General features: G+C 56.4%; 4 protein-coding genes and 1 non-coding gene across 5 annotated transcripts; 2 read left to right on the top strand and 3 right to left on the bottom strand.

Annotated features, from left to right (window-relative positions):
* Positions 1 to 345: 345 nt before the first annotated feature.
* B0T26DRAFT_679795 (uncharacterized protein) lies at positions 346 to 1,189 on the bottom strand (the record flags this gene model as incomplete). The annotated part of the gene is made up of 5 exons (XM_060440394.1): positions 346 to 412; positions 508 to 684; positions 723 to 794; positions 839 to 943; positions 1,098 to 1,189. The coding sequence occupies 5 exons, from the start codon at positions 1,187 to 1,189 to the stop codon at positions 346 to 348; spliced, it is 513 nt and encodes a 170-aa protein (XP_060291157.1).
* Positions 1,190 to 3,862: 2,673 nt separating this feature from the next.
* B0T26DRAFT_725345 (uncharacterized protein) lies at positions 3,863 to 5,276 on the top strand. The gene is made up of 3 exons (XM_060442755.1): positions 3,863 to 4,629; positions 4,694 to 4,835; positions 4,891 to 5,276. Exons 1-3 carry the CDS (start codon positions 3,908 to 3,910, stop codon positions 5,059 to 5,061), a joined length of 1,035 nt encoding a protein of 344 aa, XP_060291156.1. The 5' UTR covers positions 3,863 to 3,907; the 3' UTR covers positions 5,062 to 5,276.
* Positions 5,277 to 5,415: 139 nt separating this feature from the next.
* Positions 5,416 to 5,494, bottom strand: B0T26DRAFT_t223. Its single transcript has one exon. It is a non-coding gene; the product is annotated as a tRNA-Arg (tRNA).
* A 1,043-nt stretch (positions 5,495 to 6,537) lies between these two features.
* Positions 6,538 to 7,338, top strand: B0T26DRAFT_612791 (uncharacterized protein; the record flags this gene model as incomplete). The annotated part of the gene is made up of 1 exon (XM_060435924.1): positions 6,538 to 7,338. A coding segment is annotated over one exon (801 nt), but the record flags the coding sequence as incomplete, so codon positions are not given.
* A 1,290-nt stretch (positions 7,339 to 8,628) lies between these two features.
* B0T26DRAFT_442479 (ras guanine nucleotide exchange factor domain-containing protein) lies at positions 8,629 to 12,727 on the bottom strand. Its single transcript, XM_060435051.1, has 2 exons — positions 11,889 to 12,727; positions 8,629 to 11,827 (listed from the first exon to the last, which is right to left on the bottom strand). The coding sequence occupies exons 1-2, from the start codon at positions 12,435 to 12,437 to the stop codon at positions 8,735 to 8,737; spliced, it is 3,642 nt and encodes a 1,213-aa protein (XP_060291154.1). The 5' UTR covers positions 12,438 to 12,727; the 3' UTR covers positions 8,629 to 8,734.
* Between the last annotated feature and the right edge of the window lie 1,598 nt (positions 12,728 to 14,325).

The raw sequence follows: 14,325 nt of genomic DNA, 5'->3' as shown, positions 1-14,325 counted from the left end.
TGCACCGCATTGACCAATTAGGGGGCAGCTCCTTCGTGAGCCCCACCTTGCCCCGGGTGGGCCCACTCGTCTCGTCTAGGTAATGCGCTGAAAAACGGGACGAAGAGAAAAGCGACTAGGGGACTCGGGATCAACGGCGACGGCCGAAACTCGGCCTTCCGCGCCCCCTTCCGTTCGCGCCGCTTCCGCAACTTCCGCTCAGCCGCACTACGGAGGCCCAAGCTTGGCTGTTTAAGTGTCGCCAACCTGAGCATTTGCCGAATGCACGCTTCTTTATTTGCCTCCTTCCCCCGCCCAAGGACGCGTCGACCAACAATGAACTGAACCCAACCGGTCTCCTAGAACTTAGGATTCTGCAAGCCGATCGAAGCGGTCGCCACGGCCGATGCGCACCATCTGCGTCAAAGCCGGCCTACACGTGTACCAAGGTTTCTCGGTCATCGTTTGCTAACACAACTTCAGGCACGCTGCTATTTTTTGCATAGAAACAAAACACGAATACCTTACCTAGAGTAGGACAATGGCATTAAAGTAGAGACCTCGCGGCCCCCCTTGGTCTTCTCGACATCAAAACCGTTATGAAGGGTTGACGGGTGCCATAAGCGCATGCGCAAGGGGCCGGCGCATCTCCCGTTGTTGACGACGTTCTCGCCTGGCCGCAACCGGGCATCGAGCCGTTCGTGTCTTGAGGCACAGCCAATACGGATTGCAAACACACATACAAAGTCAGGCGGGTTTGTCGTTTTTGTGCCAACTGGTGCGAATCGCTGTTCTCATATACACGCGAGTTTGTCCTTGTAATACGTACACGCTAACCGACCTCCCATGTGTTTCTCACGTATTCGGCAGTCTAGCGAACCACCTATTGTTTAGCAAAGCCGCCTTGGGTTTCTCCCGCCCCGCAGTCCCAAGAGCCGCACGGCGGGCGTGCGTTCCCCAGGAACTGTGCCTGTCCGCATTAGGATTAAATTGGCTAGGTAGGCAGGGCGGAGACACAGACGTTCGCCTGTGTACGGATACAACGCATGGTAATAAATAATCGGGCGATGCTGGGACCCGGGAGCCCGGCTAGTGCCGCCGTGGTGAACCACGATTACGTAAGGTACTTGGTGGCCGCCCGCAGCCGCTGCGTTTGGTTGCCACGCTGGCGGGTAGCTCGCGAGCTTCGTGCCTTGTTGCCCATCGCCATGCTACACTTTTGTGGTACAGGGCAAGCAAGGCCTCAGGGGAAACCGACGCGAGACAGAGTTTATCGTTCTGTCTCGTATGCCAGAACGTGACGGGCTGCCTGTGTGCAGATGCAACATGTAATCCCTAGAGCAACGTATGGAGCTGGGATGGCAGACACGGACTCGAGATAGATGCGAGAAGACCACTGCATCACAGAGTACAGACCCGAACAATCTGGTGCCCGATACGCAGTGGATAAGTCTACAATCCTGCTGGGAAGGATCCAATGGCTACTACTGACCGGGTCCCCGGTTGCTGCATCCTTGCCGCTCTTTGGGGTTTATTGTCTCAGGTTCGTGGTACCCTTATTATCTACATGCGTGCCTTGGCGTGCGAAGTTGGTGATACTGGTGCGGAGATAGGTTTTGGTGGTGTTACTCCTGGCAGACGGTCGTGTAACATGGCAGCACAGCTAGCGACTGGTAGCCCTGGTGGGCTGGAGGTGGTGTCCTCTCCCCCGGCCTCGAATCCAGTGACTTTGGGTCGTCCACACGCAGCGTCGCTCTTTTTCCCTAGTGAGTTTGCAGCCTGGAGACGAGGTGAAGCTAGGTGTGCAAGCTACCTACCTAAGAAGCAGCAACGGACGATTTTGTGGGTGGTCGTGTTGGTCGACTTGATTCGCTGGCCGAACAAGGTTTGCAGTCAAATCTAGGGAACGTTACATGCCCGCTCCGCAACGCGCACTCTGGACGGTTATGCAGGCCGTCTTGGCTCCCTAACTCTTAGCTCTTGGACAGCCGGGGTCAATTGTGGAGACGTGGCCCAAGCTCTTCCGTCTGCTACCCACCACTGCCGTTGGGCTCCTTCCTAAACAGACGCTCCAGCACGCTCTCGTCCAATTGCTATGCTGCCCTCAGTGGTCCTCGCTCGTGATTTTTGCGTTTGTACGGCTAACGGTGCCAATCAACGGCCCCCCACCGCTGCATTCGGTCCGGTGTCATGCTATCAAATGTCAATCCCCCAAGGAATCCCCGCCACTTCGACCTTGCTCAAGCTTTTCTCGTCTCGTTTGCTGCTGGGATTTAGACTTCCCCCGCGTGTCTTCCCGTCTTATCAAGCCTGTGCGCGACGGCGCGTTGACGGCGCAGTGGACACAATGCCCGCCTCTTGCTCTATTCGCTCCCCATGTACGGTATAGTACTGGACGTACTGGACGAACTGGATATGGGTTCATTCTGCTTCCTGCGACAGGCCATGTGAGCAAGTGTCGCTTGAGATTGTCGATTCCTTCTTCGCTTGAACTACGGGAGCTTTCTCGAGTCCATGCCTGGAGTCTTGACACCCGACATGTCACCAGGTCGGGACGCTGTCGGGGCAATAGAGGCCCATTCCCGTAGGTCTCTCCTACCCCAGGCCGCGTCGATTCCAACCACCGCCCTCAAGCCCGGAGCTATGTGCCACAGACACAGGTGCCCGATTGTCTCGTGTTACCATGGTCGCTCGGTTTAACTTGGGCCCGGGGGGTTCGCACGTTGTCCGAGCTGTCACGTAGCTTGGGGCATGTACAGCACCGCATGCACGGCGACGCTCGGGGGCCTGGAGTGGCCAGCCAGCCAGCTCCAAGATAACATGGAACGGGAACTGGTGCTGCTCGTTGCTGTTATTGCTGAAGCTACCGCCACCACCGCTAAGGTAGGTGCACTTCGACTGTCAGTCAGTGTTACAACCTACCACCTCGACTAGGGTCTCTGGCGAGGTCAAGTTGCATTTGGCTCGTATGTACCGTTTATCGTGCTCTTTCTCAACCAGACGAGTGCATCCGTCCCACTACCTACCTTACTACCTGACCTTAAGGTAGTTACTTTGGTCTAATCTTTGCCTCCTCCCAATCCCACCCGTCGCCCGTCTGCCTATCTCGGCTTTGAATGCCACCTACATTAATCCCCTGCACCCTCCCGCCCCAACCAATCTTTAGCCGTGAGAGACCGACCGAACCACCTGCCCTTGATCCCTTTTTGTGGTACGGAGCAAGACCCATTCCTGATCTGATCCCTTATTACATCGGGGTCGTGCTGCCGCCGATCTTGTCAGGCGTTCTCGCCCTTCCCCGCCTTGCATGTCCGTTTGCTTCCTAGCTAGCTAGCTTGGTGCTTCTGTTGCTGCTGCCATCAAGCCTCGAGGCCGTTGAGTCGCGTCCACTTCTCTCTCTCCAGTCCTCGACCGAGACGTCAACCAGAAGCCACTGTTGTCAGCCATGGCTGATGAGCAGAAATCGGCGCCCGTCGAGGCGGGCGTCTCCCCCGCTCCCTCGGAGACTGTTACTGGCCCCGCCCGGCCCTCTGGCTGGATGTACAAGGGCTTCAAGGTCGGAAAGCATGAGGTGTGGTACGCGTCGCCAATTGTCCAGCTCCTTCTCGTGTCCTTCGTTTGTTTCCTGTGCCCCGGCATGTTCAACGCCATCAGCGGTCTCGGCGCCGGTGGCCAGGTCAACTCCAAGGCCCAAGCCGATGCGAGCACGGCCCTGTACAGCACCTTTGCCGTTGTCGGTTTCTTCTCGGGTACCATCGCCAACAGGCTCGGTGTCCGCTTGACCCTCTCATTTGGCGGTCTCGGATACTGCATCTATGCCGCCAGCTTCCTGAGCTACAACCACAACGAGAACTTTGGCTTCGTCATCTTTGCCGGCGCCTTTCTCGGTGTCTGCGCCGGCCTGCTCTGGACCGCCCAGGGGACCATCATGATGAGCTACCCCCGCGAGCACGAAAAGGGTCGCTACATCTCGTACTTCTGGATCATCTTCAACCTAGGCGCCGTTATTGGTGGCTTGGTCCCCCTCGGTCAGAACATCAACAGCAAGGCCGGACCCGTCACCGACGGCACCTACATCGGCTTCATCGTGCTGATGTTGCTCGGTGCCCTCCTTGCCCTGGCTCTTTCCAACGCCACGAACGTGGTGCGCGACGACGGCAGCAAGGTGATTCTCATGAAGAACCCCAGCTGGAAGACCGAGATCATGGGCCTAGTTGAGACCATCACGCAGGCGCCATGGGTTATTCTGCTTTTCCCGATGTTCTTCGCCTCCAACACCTTCTACACCTACCAGCTCAACATCATGAACGGCGCCCACTTCAACACGCGCACGCGCGCACTGAACTCGGTCCTGTACTATACCAGCCAGATCTTTGGCGCCATTGTCTTTGGCTATGCCCTGGATTATGGAAAGGCCCGCCGTTCTATCCGTGCCAAGGCGAGCTTGATTGCTCTCGCTGCTCTGACCTTCATTATCTTTGGAGGCGGCTGGGCCTGGCAGAGGAAGCAGGACCCCCGTGAGGTGACGAGTGCGCCTGGCTACGCGGGATTGTATGACTGGACCGATGGCGGCGAAAAGTACATTGGACCCATGTTCCTCTTCATGTTCTACGGCTTCTACGACGCCGCCTGGCAAACATGCGTCTACTGGTAAGCCTCCGTTACAGAGCCTTCAGCACATATGTCCTCGTGGCACCCACTAACTCGCCTGCAGGTATATGGGCGCCCTCAGCAACTCGGGCCGGAAAGCCGCCAACCTTACCGGCTTCTACAAGGGCATCCAGTCAGCCGGAGCCGCCATCTTCTGGAGGTTGGACAGCCTTGAGAAGCCGCACGATGTCATTTTTGGCGCAACCGTGAGTTATATCTGAGCCCGATATGATGGTATACTATCGCTAACTTTTGCCTTAGTGGGGTCTCTTGGCTGCCTCGCTTGTCTTTGCTACCCCTGTGATCTGGTTGATGGTGAAGGATACTGTCCCTATTGAGGATGATCTGAAGTTCAGCGACGAGACCATCCAGGATGTCGCACCGACCAAGGAGATCGAGGCTTTGGGTCTGTCCAAGGAGGTGGAAGCCTAGGGGACAGTGGGTTTTTATTTAGCAACGAATCTGACAGGGCCTAGACTTTGCGGGTCTGGGATTTATTGCACAACGTTGCGCATTCTGTTTACTACTACGCATTTAGTTCCTGCCTGAGTCTTCCCGAGAATCTCTATGATACCAATTATTTCTCTTATCTATTCTATTTAATTGTGAGCTTTTGGTAGACTCGGTTGGATCGATGCATCTACGACTCCCAGCTTCACGTTCAAATGATGCGTTGTCTAGAAGTTCGGGACGAAAGTGAGCGGGATCGGCCGGCTACATTGCTGCTTGTCTCCCCCCAAAAGAAACACCACGACAACGACACAGCAAAGGGCAAAAATAGATGCACGACCCGCCCAGGTCTTGAACCTGAAGCCTTTGGATTGCAATATCGTAGTCAGACGCGCTACCATTACGCCAGCGGGCCATCTTGATCTTGACCGGATATCCTTGTCAAGCTTCGATGGAGTCGAGAGTGGACAATTTCCATCATGTTCTGTCGATCCCAGGGTTTTGTTTGCAAGGTAAGGAGTCTCCTCGGCTCAAGGAACTCGACATTTCTCACCAAGAGATGAAGACCTTCCGGGAAGTTTCATGGCCAAGTCGTAGATGCCAAGGTATCATCACGCCCATGGCTGTGGAATCCGGGGGGCAGACGGCTGTCTTGGTCTAGAGCCGGCAGGATAGAAAACCATCTACAGATTCCCTTAGCGTTTTAACATATGGCCATTATCAGCCCAGAGACAGATAACAAGCTTTATCTTGCAGATTGGGCCATCTTATCTCGGCATATTCATATTCACACCGTCAGTAACGGAGCGTAGACAGAAGTTGCCAACTGCCAGGCCGGGAAGGACACATCAGGCTAATAAACACAGACACACACACATCTATATATAAAGAAATAATGGAAGATACGTACCGACATTACTTGCTCTCTTGGCCTGGACCGCCGTATGTCTATTTACCCGGCTGCTTGCCATGCAGCTCGCCGGAAACGCAACACGTATACTCGACCACGCCAGCACGCCGGCACGCCAGCGCACATATGCGGTGTGAGCAGAGAAGAAGACATTTACATTCCTATCTCAGAATTCTCAAGCTATACAGCCCGCCCAGTAGCTAGCTCTGGAAAACACATCCCAACTCGGCTGGCGTGTCTGCGGCGGATGTGGGTGGAGAGGTGTTGCGACGCCGGCCGTCAGCCACCCATTACCTAGACGAACGAACCAAACAAGAAGCTCACATCTCGATCCGAACAGGATTTTGTGCTAGAATAGGAATCTCGAAGAAAGCCCCCCGGCTGCCATCAAAACGACCATGGCTGGGCCGCTCCAGATCCTCGCCCTCACTGTCGCCGTCGCCGCCGGCGCCTATCTCGGCCCTCTGGCGCTCGCGTATCTCGTACACACCTATTCTTCCTCTGCAGCAGTCGCCGAAACAGCCGCAAGGCTGCACGACCTGGCCGCCCCCTTTCTCTACCCCCTACTCCTCTTTCCGTCCACCACACCCCTTAACAACCACAGCAACACCTCCCCGCCCACCGCTGCGTGTCCCGCACACAACTACACGACACAGCTAGTCTCGCTAGACCCGCTGGTGATCTACATCCGATCATTCGTGTCCGCCGCAGAATCCGCGGCCCTGATTGCCGCCGGCGAGCCGCTCCTGCAACCCTCGCCCATCACCGGAATAGGGGAAGGTCAAGACTCGACCGGCACATCGGCACGCACATCAAGCAGCGCACCACTCCCGCCCTCCGCCGACGTCGTCCGATGCGTGCTCGCCCGCGGCGCAGCGTTCCTGGGCACGCTACTCGCAGACGGGCGCGACGACATGGGGACTGCGCAGCTGGTGCGGTACACGGCGGGGCAAAAGTACGACGTGCACGCGGACTGGTTCGCGCGGCCGCGGGTGCTGGCGGAGGACGCGGCGGCCGGCCGTCGGCGCATGTACAACCGCGCGGCGACGCTGTTTGTGGTGCTGCAGGCGGACGGGGTGCCGGCGGGGTCGGGCGAGACGTGGTTTCCGCGCGTGCGGCCGATCCACGGTCATGCATCTTCTCTGGGTGCTGGTGATGGTGATGGGAGGAGGGAATGGTACGAGCACGCGTCGGGTGGGCTCGCGTTCCGGCCGGTGCCGGGCAACGCGGCGTTCTGGGTGAACCTGTTTCCGCATAACGGGTCGGGCGACGCGCGGACGGTGCACGCGGGTCTGCCGATCGCGGGCGGCGTCAAGACGGCCATGAACATCTGGCCGAGGACCTTCTTTGGGCCGGATGCGTGAAAGAAAGGTCTGTATTTCAGGGGAACAAAACGATGCGAAGGACGTATTATCTTTGGGTTGGTAACTTGACTTGATCTAGAGGCAACTAAAAGCACCTTGCTGTAGACCAAAGGCGAATCAGGAGAGAACTTTGTAGTCAAATAACGGCCTCCAACCTCAGCCCCTTTGTGGTTCTGTCAACACACTCACTACAAATACACGTCCAAGATGCCATGAGGCCGGACCGAGCTGACAAGGAGAGGAACAAACACAAAAGGGCCGCATCAACATCAAGAAGAATCTGGTTGCAACTGGCTGCCTCTATGGCACTCACGCAACTCCACGATCGCTTGACTTGGTTACTTCTTTGTTGTGCTATACACATCCAACCAGCTCAATCCAGATGGTCAGAGGACCCGTGCATCGCACCAAGACCCCTCGCGAGGCTTCATGCTGCCGGGAGCCTATACAAATTATACACAAAAATAATGGGACCGTTTGCAGTCCTTCCGTCCATCTACATAATGGCATCTACCATCCGCCCACCCCGGGCTGCCTGTGTATGGGCCAAAGACGCCGTCTCTTCAGACATGAACCCAACCCGCCCTAAAGCAAATGGCCCTGGGTATCCGCCGATGCCCACTCTGGGTGTCAAAAAAGGACACCAAACATATGCAAAGAAACGACCCTTCCAAAGCACTCTCGTAAAACCCTCTGGCAAATAGCGAGTGCGGCATGGGCGTCAATAAGCCTCCAACTCCGTTTTCCTGTTCCCTTTCTGAATGATATCCACTCGCACCCCAAATCCTGAAAAGATTGAATAACCGGAATTCCCAATAGGCGAAGAGAAGGTGAGTCTGCTAGAGGCACTGTCAAACTGCCGCTGCGGGCAGCGACAAATATGGTATAAAGGTATCGAAATGAAGACATGCGAAGCATGCCGTAGCAATAGTGTAGGGCGCGGGCCCGCAGATGAACTGGTCTTTGTGTGTATGGTTTTGTCTTGGCCCATGTGATGATGCAACAGCTCTTTCGCAAGAGACGAGGTGAGGGAACCTTGTTGCCTAGTGTGTTTGAACGCTTCAGCATGCAAGTGTCAACGGACATTAGGCCGGGCATGGTAAGCGAGGGATACGATAGGCCCAAATGAGGGTCCGGCCGTAAGTGTAAATAAAAACTCCTGAAGGTCATTATGGCGTAACAACTGCAAATGACGAGAATGCAGATATGGGTATCAAAAGAATCGAGTAAACTTCGGAGCCGAGTGTGTTTGCAAACATGGTCCGAAAATAATGGCGACAGGGCGGCCAAATGCAGTTAATCGGTAAAGAATGCTAATGCGGAATTTTGTGTTTCGCTGGCAAAATAGTAGCGGCGATGGGTGCCGGCAACATGACTCAGATTAGACCTGAGTAGCAGCAAGGCCGTGGCTCGTGCTGTTATTCCTTATCCACCCAAACATGGCAGTGCTGACAGCGGCGGAGCTGGGCAGCCCCTCAATTGGAGCTCGCAGCTGCTGAGCTTCCCGGGGCTCGAGAAGAAGGCTCTTGCGGTAGTGAGAGGCCTGCGCATTGGTGCCAGCTCTGTCCTTCTCCTTGACGCGGTTGATCTGTGCCGAGAGCCATTCCTGGAGGTCTGGCAACTCTGTGAGGCGGTAGGGAATCTGGAAACGCTGCAGCTCTCCAATGCTCTTTGCAGTGCGGCTATGTTTGTCAAAGTTGACGACAGTCAAGCCCGTGTCGCTAGTCTTGGTTGCCGGGTTGCCGACATCGACGAACGTGAGGTCGGTCAGGAACATGCCCAGAAACGGCAGGCATGGTGGCACATGGTCGTGGAGCCGATTTCGCAGCACCTTGTAGTTCTGGTTGAAGTCGACAATTGACTGCAGGGACTTGAGCATGTCCTTGCGCTTGGCACTGACGGCATCCCACGTGAACTTGAGACGCTTGATGCTCGTATCGGTGAGAGCGCAGGTAATTGCCATGAGAGCATCGTAGTTGTTGAGGCTTAGGCATTGGTTCGCGATCTTGATCCATTGCTTGATGACCAGGGCCCTTTTCTTGGCCTCGTCAAAGTGCAGAATGGTATCGGCGACCAGGTTTGACAATCCAGTGGTGAAAGCCGACATTGCCTTCACGTTTGGCGCCCCGGCACCACCAAACTTTGTCCATTTAGAGCCTAGAAGTTCGTCCGGGAGGATGGAGCAGAACAGCGACATTTGCTTCATTGTCAGTTGGCGGGCAACTTCTAACGGGTCAAAATCGAGGATCGAGGGGGAACCCGAGCCTGTCTTCCAGTGCGCCAACGCATTCGTCTGGCTCCTGGTAATGACGGGCGGAGGCAAGGGTGTCTCAGCTGGTATGTACTGATAAACTCCGGGAGTGTTGGTCTTGCCCATGGACGAGATATAGCGTGGCACCAATGCTCCATCGATTGACGACACTTTCTCGGTCAGGTCGAGAAGGCGCTTGCCTGCTGACGGCAAGACGGGGGTGAGCTTGGTCTCGGCAAACTGCTTGATCAGATCAAGCGCTTCGTGGTCGGCCTCCTCTCGCCAATGCGACTCGAGCCATCCCTTGAAGACGTTGTACGTCCTTAGGCGTACCGGGCTCGCCACCTGAGGTGTCTCGCCGACGTAGTCGAAACGGTAAATAAGGGCCTCGGCAAGTGCGATTGGTGTGCAGAATAGCCGGAAAGTGAGATAAAATGTTGACACAAACATAGCATCGGGTGTCGATTCGTGTGTGGTAAGGCGTTCAACCAGGGCTGCCAGGGAGCCCCCTGTAACCTGGCCTTCTTTGTTGAACATCAGCTCATGGGCAAAGGTCTTCTCGAGAAGCTTGGACTCCACGTCGTCCACTTCCTCGGTCTGTACCAAGCTCCCAGTCACACTCAGGTCGGATAGAGATGGCTGGTTCCTTGGTACTATCGTAATGTCAGGTGTAGTAGCGCGGGTCGAGGATTGAGAGACAATACTCGACTCCGAGTCTCGGCTGAGGTATGTACTACCGGAGCCCGAACTCGAGGCGGTTAGGCTGTCCGTTCTAAACGAACGGAACCCGCTACCATGTGGCGCAGACTGTTCCGTTGGGCTGTAGTCTTCTGTGGGAAGCGACGAGGTGGATATCTTGGGAAGCGGGGGCAGGGAGGTTCGAAGGGAAGCTGCGGAGGAAACCATGTTTAGAGCATTATCGTCAACAACAAGCGATTCCGGTCGCGATTCCGGAAGCGGGTAGTGTGTTTCTGGGATATCGTCGCTGACTTCCGAAACCTGGGGAACTTCGGGCAACGGCTTGTCGATAGAAAGGAACGTGGGGCGCACGGCGAGGGACGACGTGTTGGAATGGGCAGTGGACGTAGTCGGCGCCTCCGACACGCTTGACTCGGCGATGCTTGCGGATTCAGCTGCAATCGACCTCTCCTTCTCATACGACACAAAGTCCAGACCGGAGAGATCGAGATCGATACCAAGGTCGCCGTTATCAAACTCGAACTCAAAGTCGCCGATACGCTCGATGATCCATTTTGTCTTCGCGACGCACTCGCCTGTGGCCTTAACACAGCCGGTCGCCGCCCCCAACAAACGATGGTTGTCTTGCGCGACAATCACGTCTTCCATCTCCGGCCCCGCATTGGTGAGGATGTCGCGTGCTGTGTGCACGAGGTTTTGTATGTGGTCGTACATTGCCGCACGGGATTGGTCGAGAGCTGCGACGCTGATCGAGTTGTGGGCGCAGACTACGTCAACAACCACGAGCAACTCTCCCCCCGACGAGGCTGACTGCTTGATGGCGAGGGCGAGATGCGGCCGCGAGGGCGACTGGAGTTGAAGGCGTCCGATAAAGGACCCTAGGTGTGACAGGAAGACGTCATGGCACGAGCCGAGGCGCTCCGAAACAAGGTTTTGCGGCCGTGAAAGGGGCGAGTGACCGGCCAAACTGACGCGATGCGAGATTGTGGACGAAAGCCGGTTCACCTGCGGGGTGCCATTCAATGATCGGCGCACATTTGTACCTGGCGAGTAAACGGACGACAAACGCCTGTTGGCGGGAGTATGCTCTGGTGCTACCTCGCGTATTTCGGACGGGGCCTGCTCGGCAGCGTCTGTGTTTTCGTCGGTACGGGATGCTGCATCATTGTCCTGGGCTTGGTTGGCGTCGAAGGCAGTTGAGTCAGCTGGTGGCGTCGGCGGGACGTAGATCTCCTCTATTAGCGTCGCCATGACCGCAACTGCCGGCGCCCGCGACCTCCTGTCGTCGTCGAGAATGTCCAGAAACCTCACGCCCTTGGTGATAATCCTGAACGCCTTGAGAATCATCTCGTCGACGATGTTATTAACTTCCTCGTCCGGTTCGGCCAGCCTCTGCGCCTCTTGCAGTCGCTTCGCGGTCTTAACCAGCGACGACAGCTCCGACAAAAGGGACTTTCGGCTCCGCCGCAGCCCGTCATGTCTTTGAACAATAGCCGACTCTCTTGTCAGACAGTTGGTACGCTCCTGTGCACACGCATTAGCCGACATGGTTCAGACGAGGAATCACGGTAGCACCTAAACCTACCAAGAGATAACGAACGCCGGCAATGATACCCTTCATGAACTCCTGGTTGCCAAACATCTCGCTGTCATTAACCGAGGTGCTCCGCATCAGGTCCCAGAAATTAAGCAACGCCTTGAGAAGGTTCCTCATCTCTTCCGGGTCGTACGCCTCGCAATAATTGGTCGGAAGCCACCCTCTTGCTCCCGACACCAGCAAAGTACCGTCGGCCCAACCATTCGTGTGTATCGAGTGCACCAGGATGACATCTCCCTCGTTAAGCGGCAAAGTCACGGTTGAGTCGCTGACCGTATAGCTGGGGTGGAATGGATAAAAGGCCCGTAGAAAGTTGTGGAATACCGGAGACGGGCTCGGGGGACGGTCAGGGGCGCTGAGGTCTTCCTCGGAGCCATTTGGCGTTGTTGGTGGAGTCATGTGCGACTGGGCGTAGCCTTTGGAAGAGACAGACAGTTCGCGGCCGCTGCCAAACAGGTCTTCCCTTGACTTCTGGATAGCGAGTGGAGCCACCTGTAGGCTCGACCGCGTGGGCTGGCTACTCAGCATTGCCGCCATTGCTGCGCGGATATGTGTGTGAAGAGAAACATAGGCCGAACGGTGGCGACCGGACCCGGGTCAAGTCGGCCAGCCAGCAGTCCAAAGCGAGTTTCCCTTCCCAGCAGTACGGGTTGATGTTGGCGTCGGCGAAGATGGCCTCTCCAAAAAAAAAAAAAAGGCGGAATAAACTCCGCCTCGTCGCCTTCGCGGATAGTCAAGACAGGACGGCGAGGTCCCAGTCTAGGTAGTTTACTTGGAGCGTCTTCTTGAAGCTGGTCGAGGGCGTCTGGTCCACAGGGGCGAGTGTTTGTTGATCAAGGCTGAAGATCGTGTAGTTAGCCGAGAGGTCGAAGCGAAGTTGATCTCACAGAGACGCTGGGTTGTTATGACAGGTGGGAGAGCACCGCACTTGAGTATGGGAGGAATGCAGGGAGGGAGGTCTATGGGAAGCGGAGGAATGTCAAGGATGTCGCAATGGGGTCGCAACACTGGATAGCTGCATACCAGGGGAGACCCTGGGCCCTGCGCCTGTGGACAATGCAGCCAGCTCTTAGCTCTGCTTTACACACGAGTGCCACCAGACCCAGTTTGTTCTTCGGCCTCCAGAGAGAGATACGATACAGAAGGAATTGAACGGCGACAAGGCCAATGTTTTCGTACCTTGGCCCCACAGTGCCGGCCGACGATACGGCAGAGCTCTTGGTTCTCTCGTGGATTTGTAGCTGGGTAGGTACGGATAGTGTTTCGAGCAGCAAGGTCGGGGAGGGAGGGTTGATAACAATATGGCAGGGCGCAAAGGGAGCACTGCAGTGTACGAGGGCGAGGAGAAGCACGATCGGGTCAATGGCTGGCGAGTTGAACCTGGGAGCGACCAGATGGCAAAGGCCACAGCCGAATTGGGCGCTCGCCCTGAAAGACGACTAAGCCGTCCGTCGGTCGAGTCTCGTGGTCGTCCACCTATCGTGGGCGGACCGAGGTGCTGTCGTGGTGGGCAGCACCGAGTACGTACGTGTTATTCACCCAGCGGGGCGTGGTGGCATCAGACATCAATGCATGCTCTTGTTTCTGCTCTCAGACTGCAAAGCTGCGACCCGAGAGGTTTAGATTCTCCTCCGCGGGTTCTCCATGCTTTTGGGGGAGGCAACGAGGAAGGAGCCCAGAGGCAGGGTGCTAGAACTGAACAGGCTCGGCCGCATGCTGGCTGTCTGCTGCCATACGATGGATGTTGCCCTGCCCGGGCAGGTGCTTGTTGCTAGCGGTGCTTGAGCTCTCGATTGCACCTCCCTGGCCGGCATGTGTCTCCACTCCCTCCAAGCGGGCTGGCCGGTGCTCTGACAGGGTTTGCTGCAATATTTTTCGTCGCTATTACCCGTTGGGGTACATTGCGGGTGCACCCCAGCACACGCTAGTAACAGCCAACCAGAGCCTGAGGGTTCTTGGGCCTGCCTGCCCCGGTTGGCGGCCAATGGCCCAAAGCACGCCGCCAAAGGCTCAAAGCTCAAAGCTCAAAGCTCAGTTGAAAAGTCGGGCAGACGTTTGGATGCTCGTGTGGTGGGGACGGGCCACCCCCTGCCCACCAGCACCGCCAGGACCAGCCAGTGAGCTTAGCGGGGCAACATGCTCTTTCTGCTAGCGCCGCGCCGTGGCGTGAACCTCGGGAGCCACGGAACAGGCGGGAAACCGCAAATTCAGACCAAAACCCGCTGGACGTGGGATTAAACTGGCCCCCGTCGCTTGTTGAGAGGTCCTGGGAAAGAACAAACCAGTGTCCAGTGTCCACTGTAGTATAGATGTCAACGTCGCAATTACATCCTTCTGTTTGCAATCCTGCCTCGGCTTCCGGTGCTGGAGATCGTCGAACAAAAGGGCACTCGACAACAGTCGGAGTCAACTGGCATTCTCGTTT

This window comes from Lasiosphaeria miniovina (assembly GCF_030549165.1).
Source record: "Lasiosphaeria miniovina strain SMH2392-1A chromosome Unknown B0T26scaffold_7, whole genome shotgun sequence".
Taxonomy (NCBI): Eukaryota; Fungi; Ascomycota; class Sordariomycetes; order Sordariales; family Lasiosphaeriaceae; genus Lasiosphaeria; species Lasiosphaeria miniovina.
The sequence above is the reverse complement of the archived record's forward strand: the minus strand, read 5'-3'. Positions and strand labels throughout refer to the sequence as shown.

Excerpts from the sequence above, each read along its gene's own strand:
- B0T26DRAFT_725345 (XM_060442755.1), top strand. The coding sequence starts at position 3,908 with ATGATGAGCTACCCCCGCGAGCACGAAAAGGGTCGCTACATCTCGTAC. Across the intron at positions 4,630-4,693 it reads TGGCAAACATGCGTCTACTG|GTATATGGGCGCCCTCAGCA; the intron begins GTAAGCCTCCGT and ends ACTCGCCTGCAG. Across the intron at positions 4,836-4,890 it reads ATGTCATTTTTGGCGCAACC|TGGGGTCTCTTGGCTGCCTC; the intron begins GTGAGTTATATC and ends CTTTTGCCTTAG.
- B0T26DRAFT_442479 (XM_060435051.1), bottom strand. The coding sequence starts at position 12,437 with ATGGCGGCAATGCTGAGTAGCCAGCCCACGCGGTCGAGCCTACAGGTG. Across the intron at positions 11,828-11,888 it reads CCGGCGTTCGTTATCTCTTG|GAGCGTACCAACTGTCTGAC; the intron begins GTAGGTTTAGGT and ends GCGTGTGCACAG.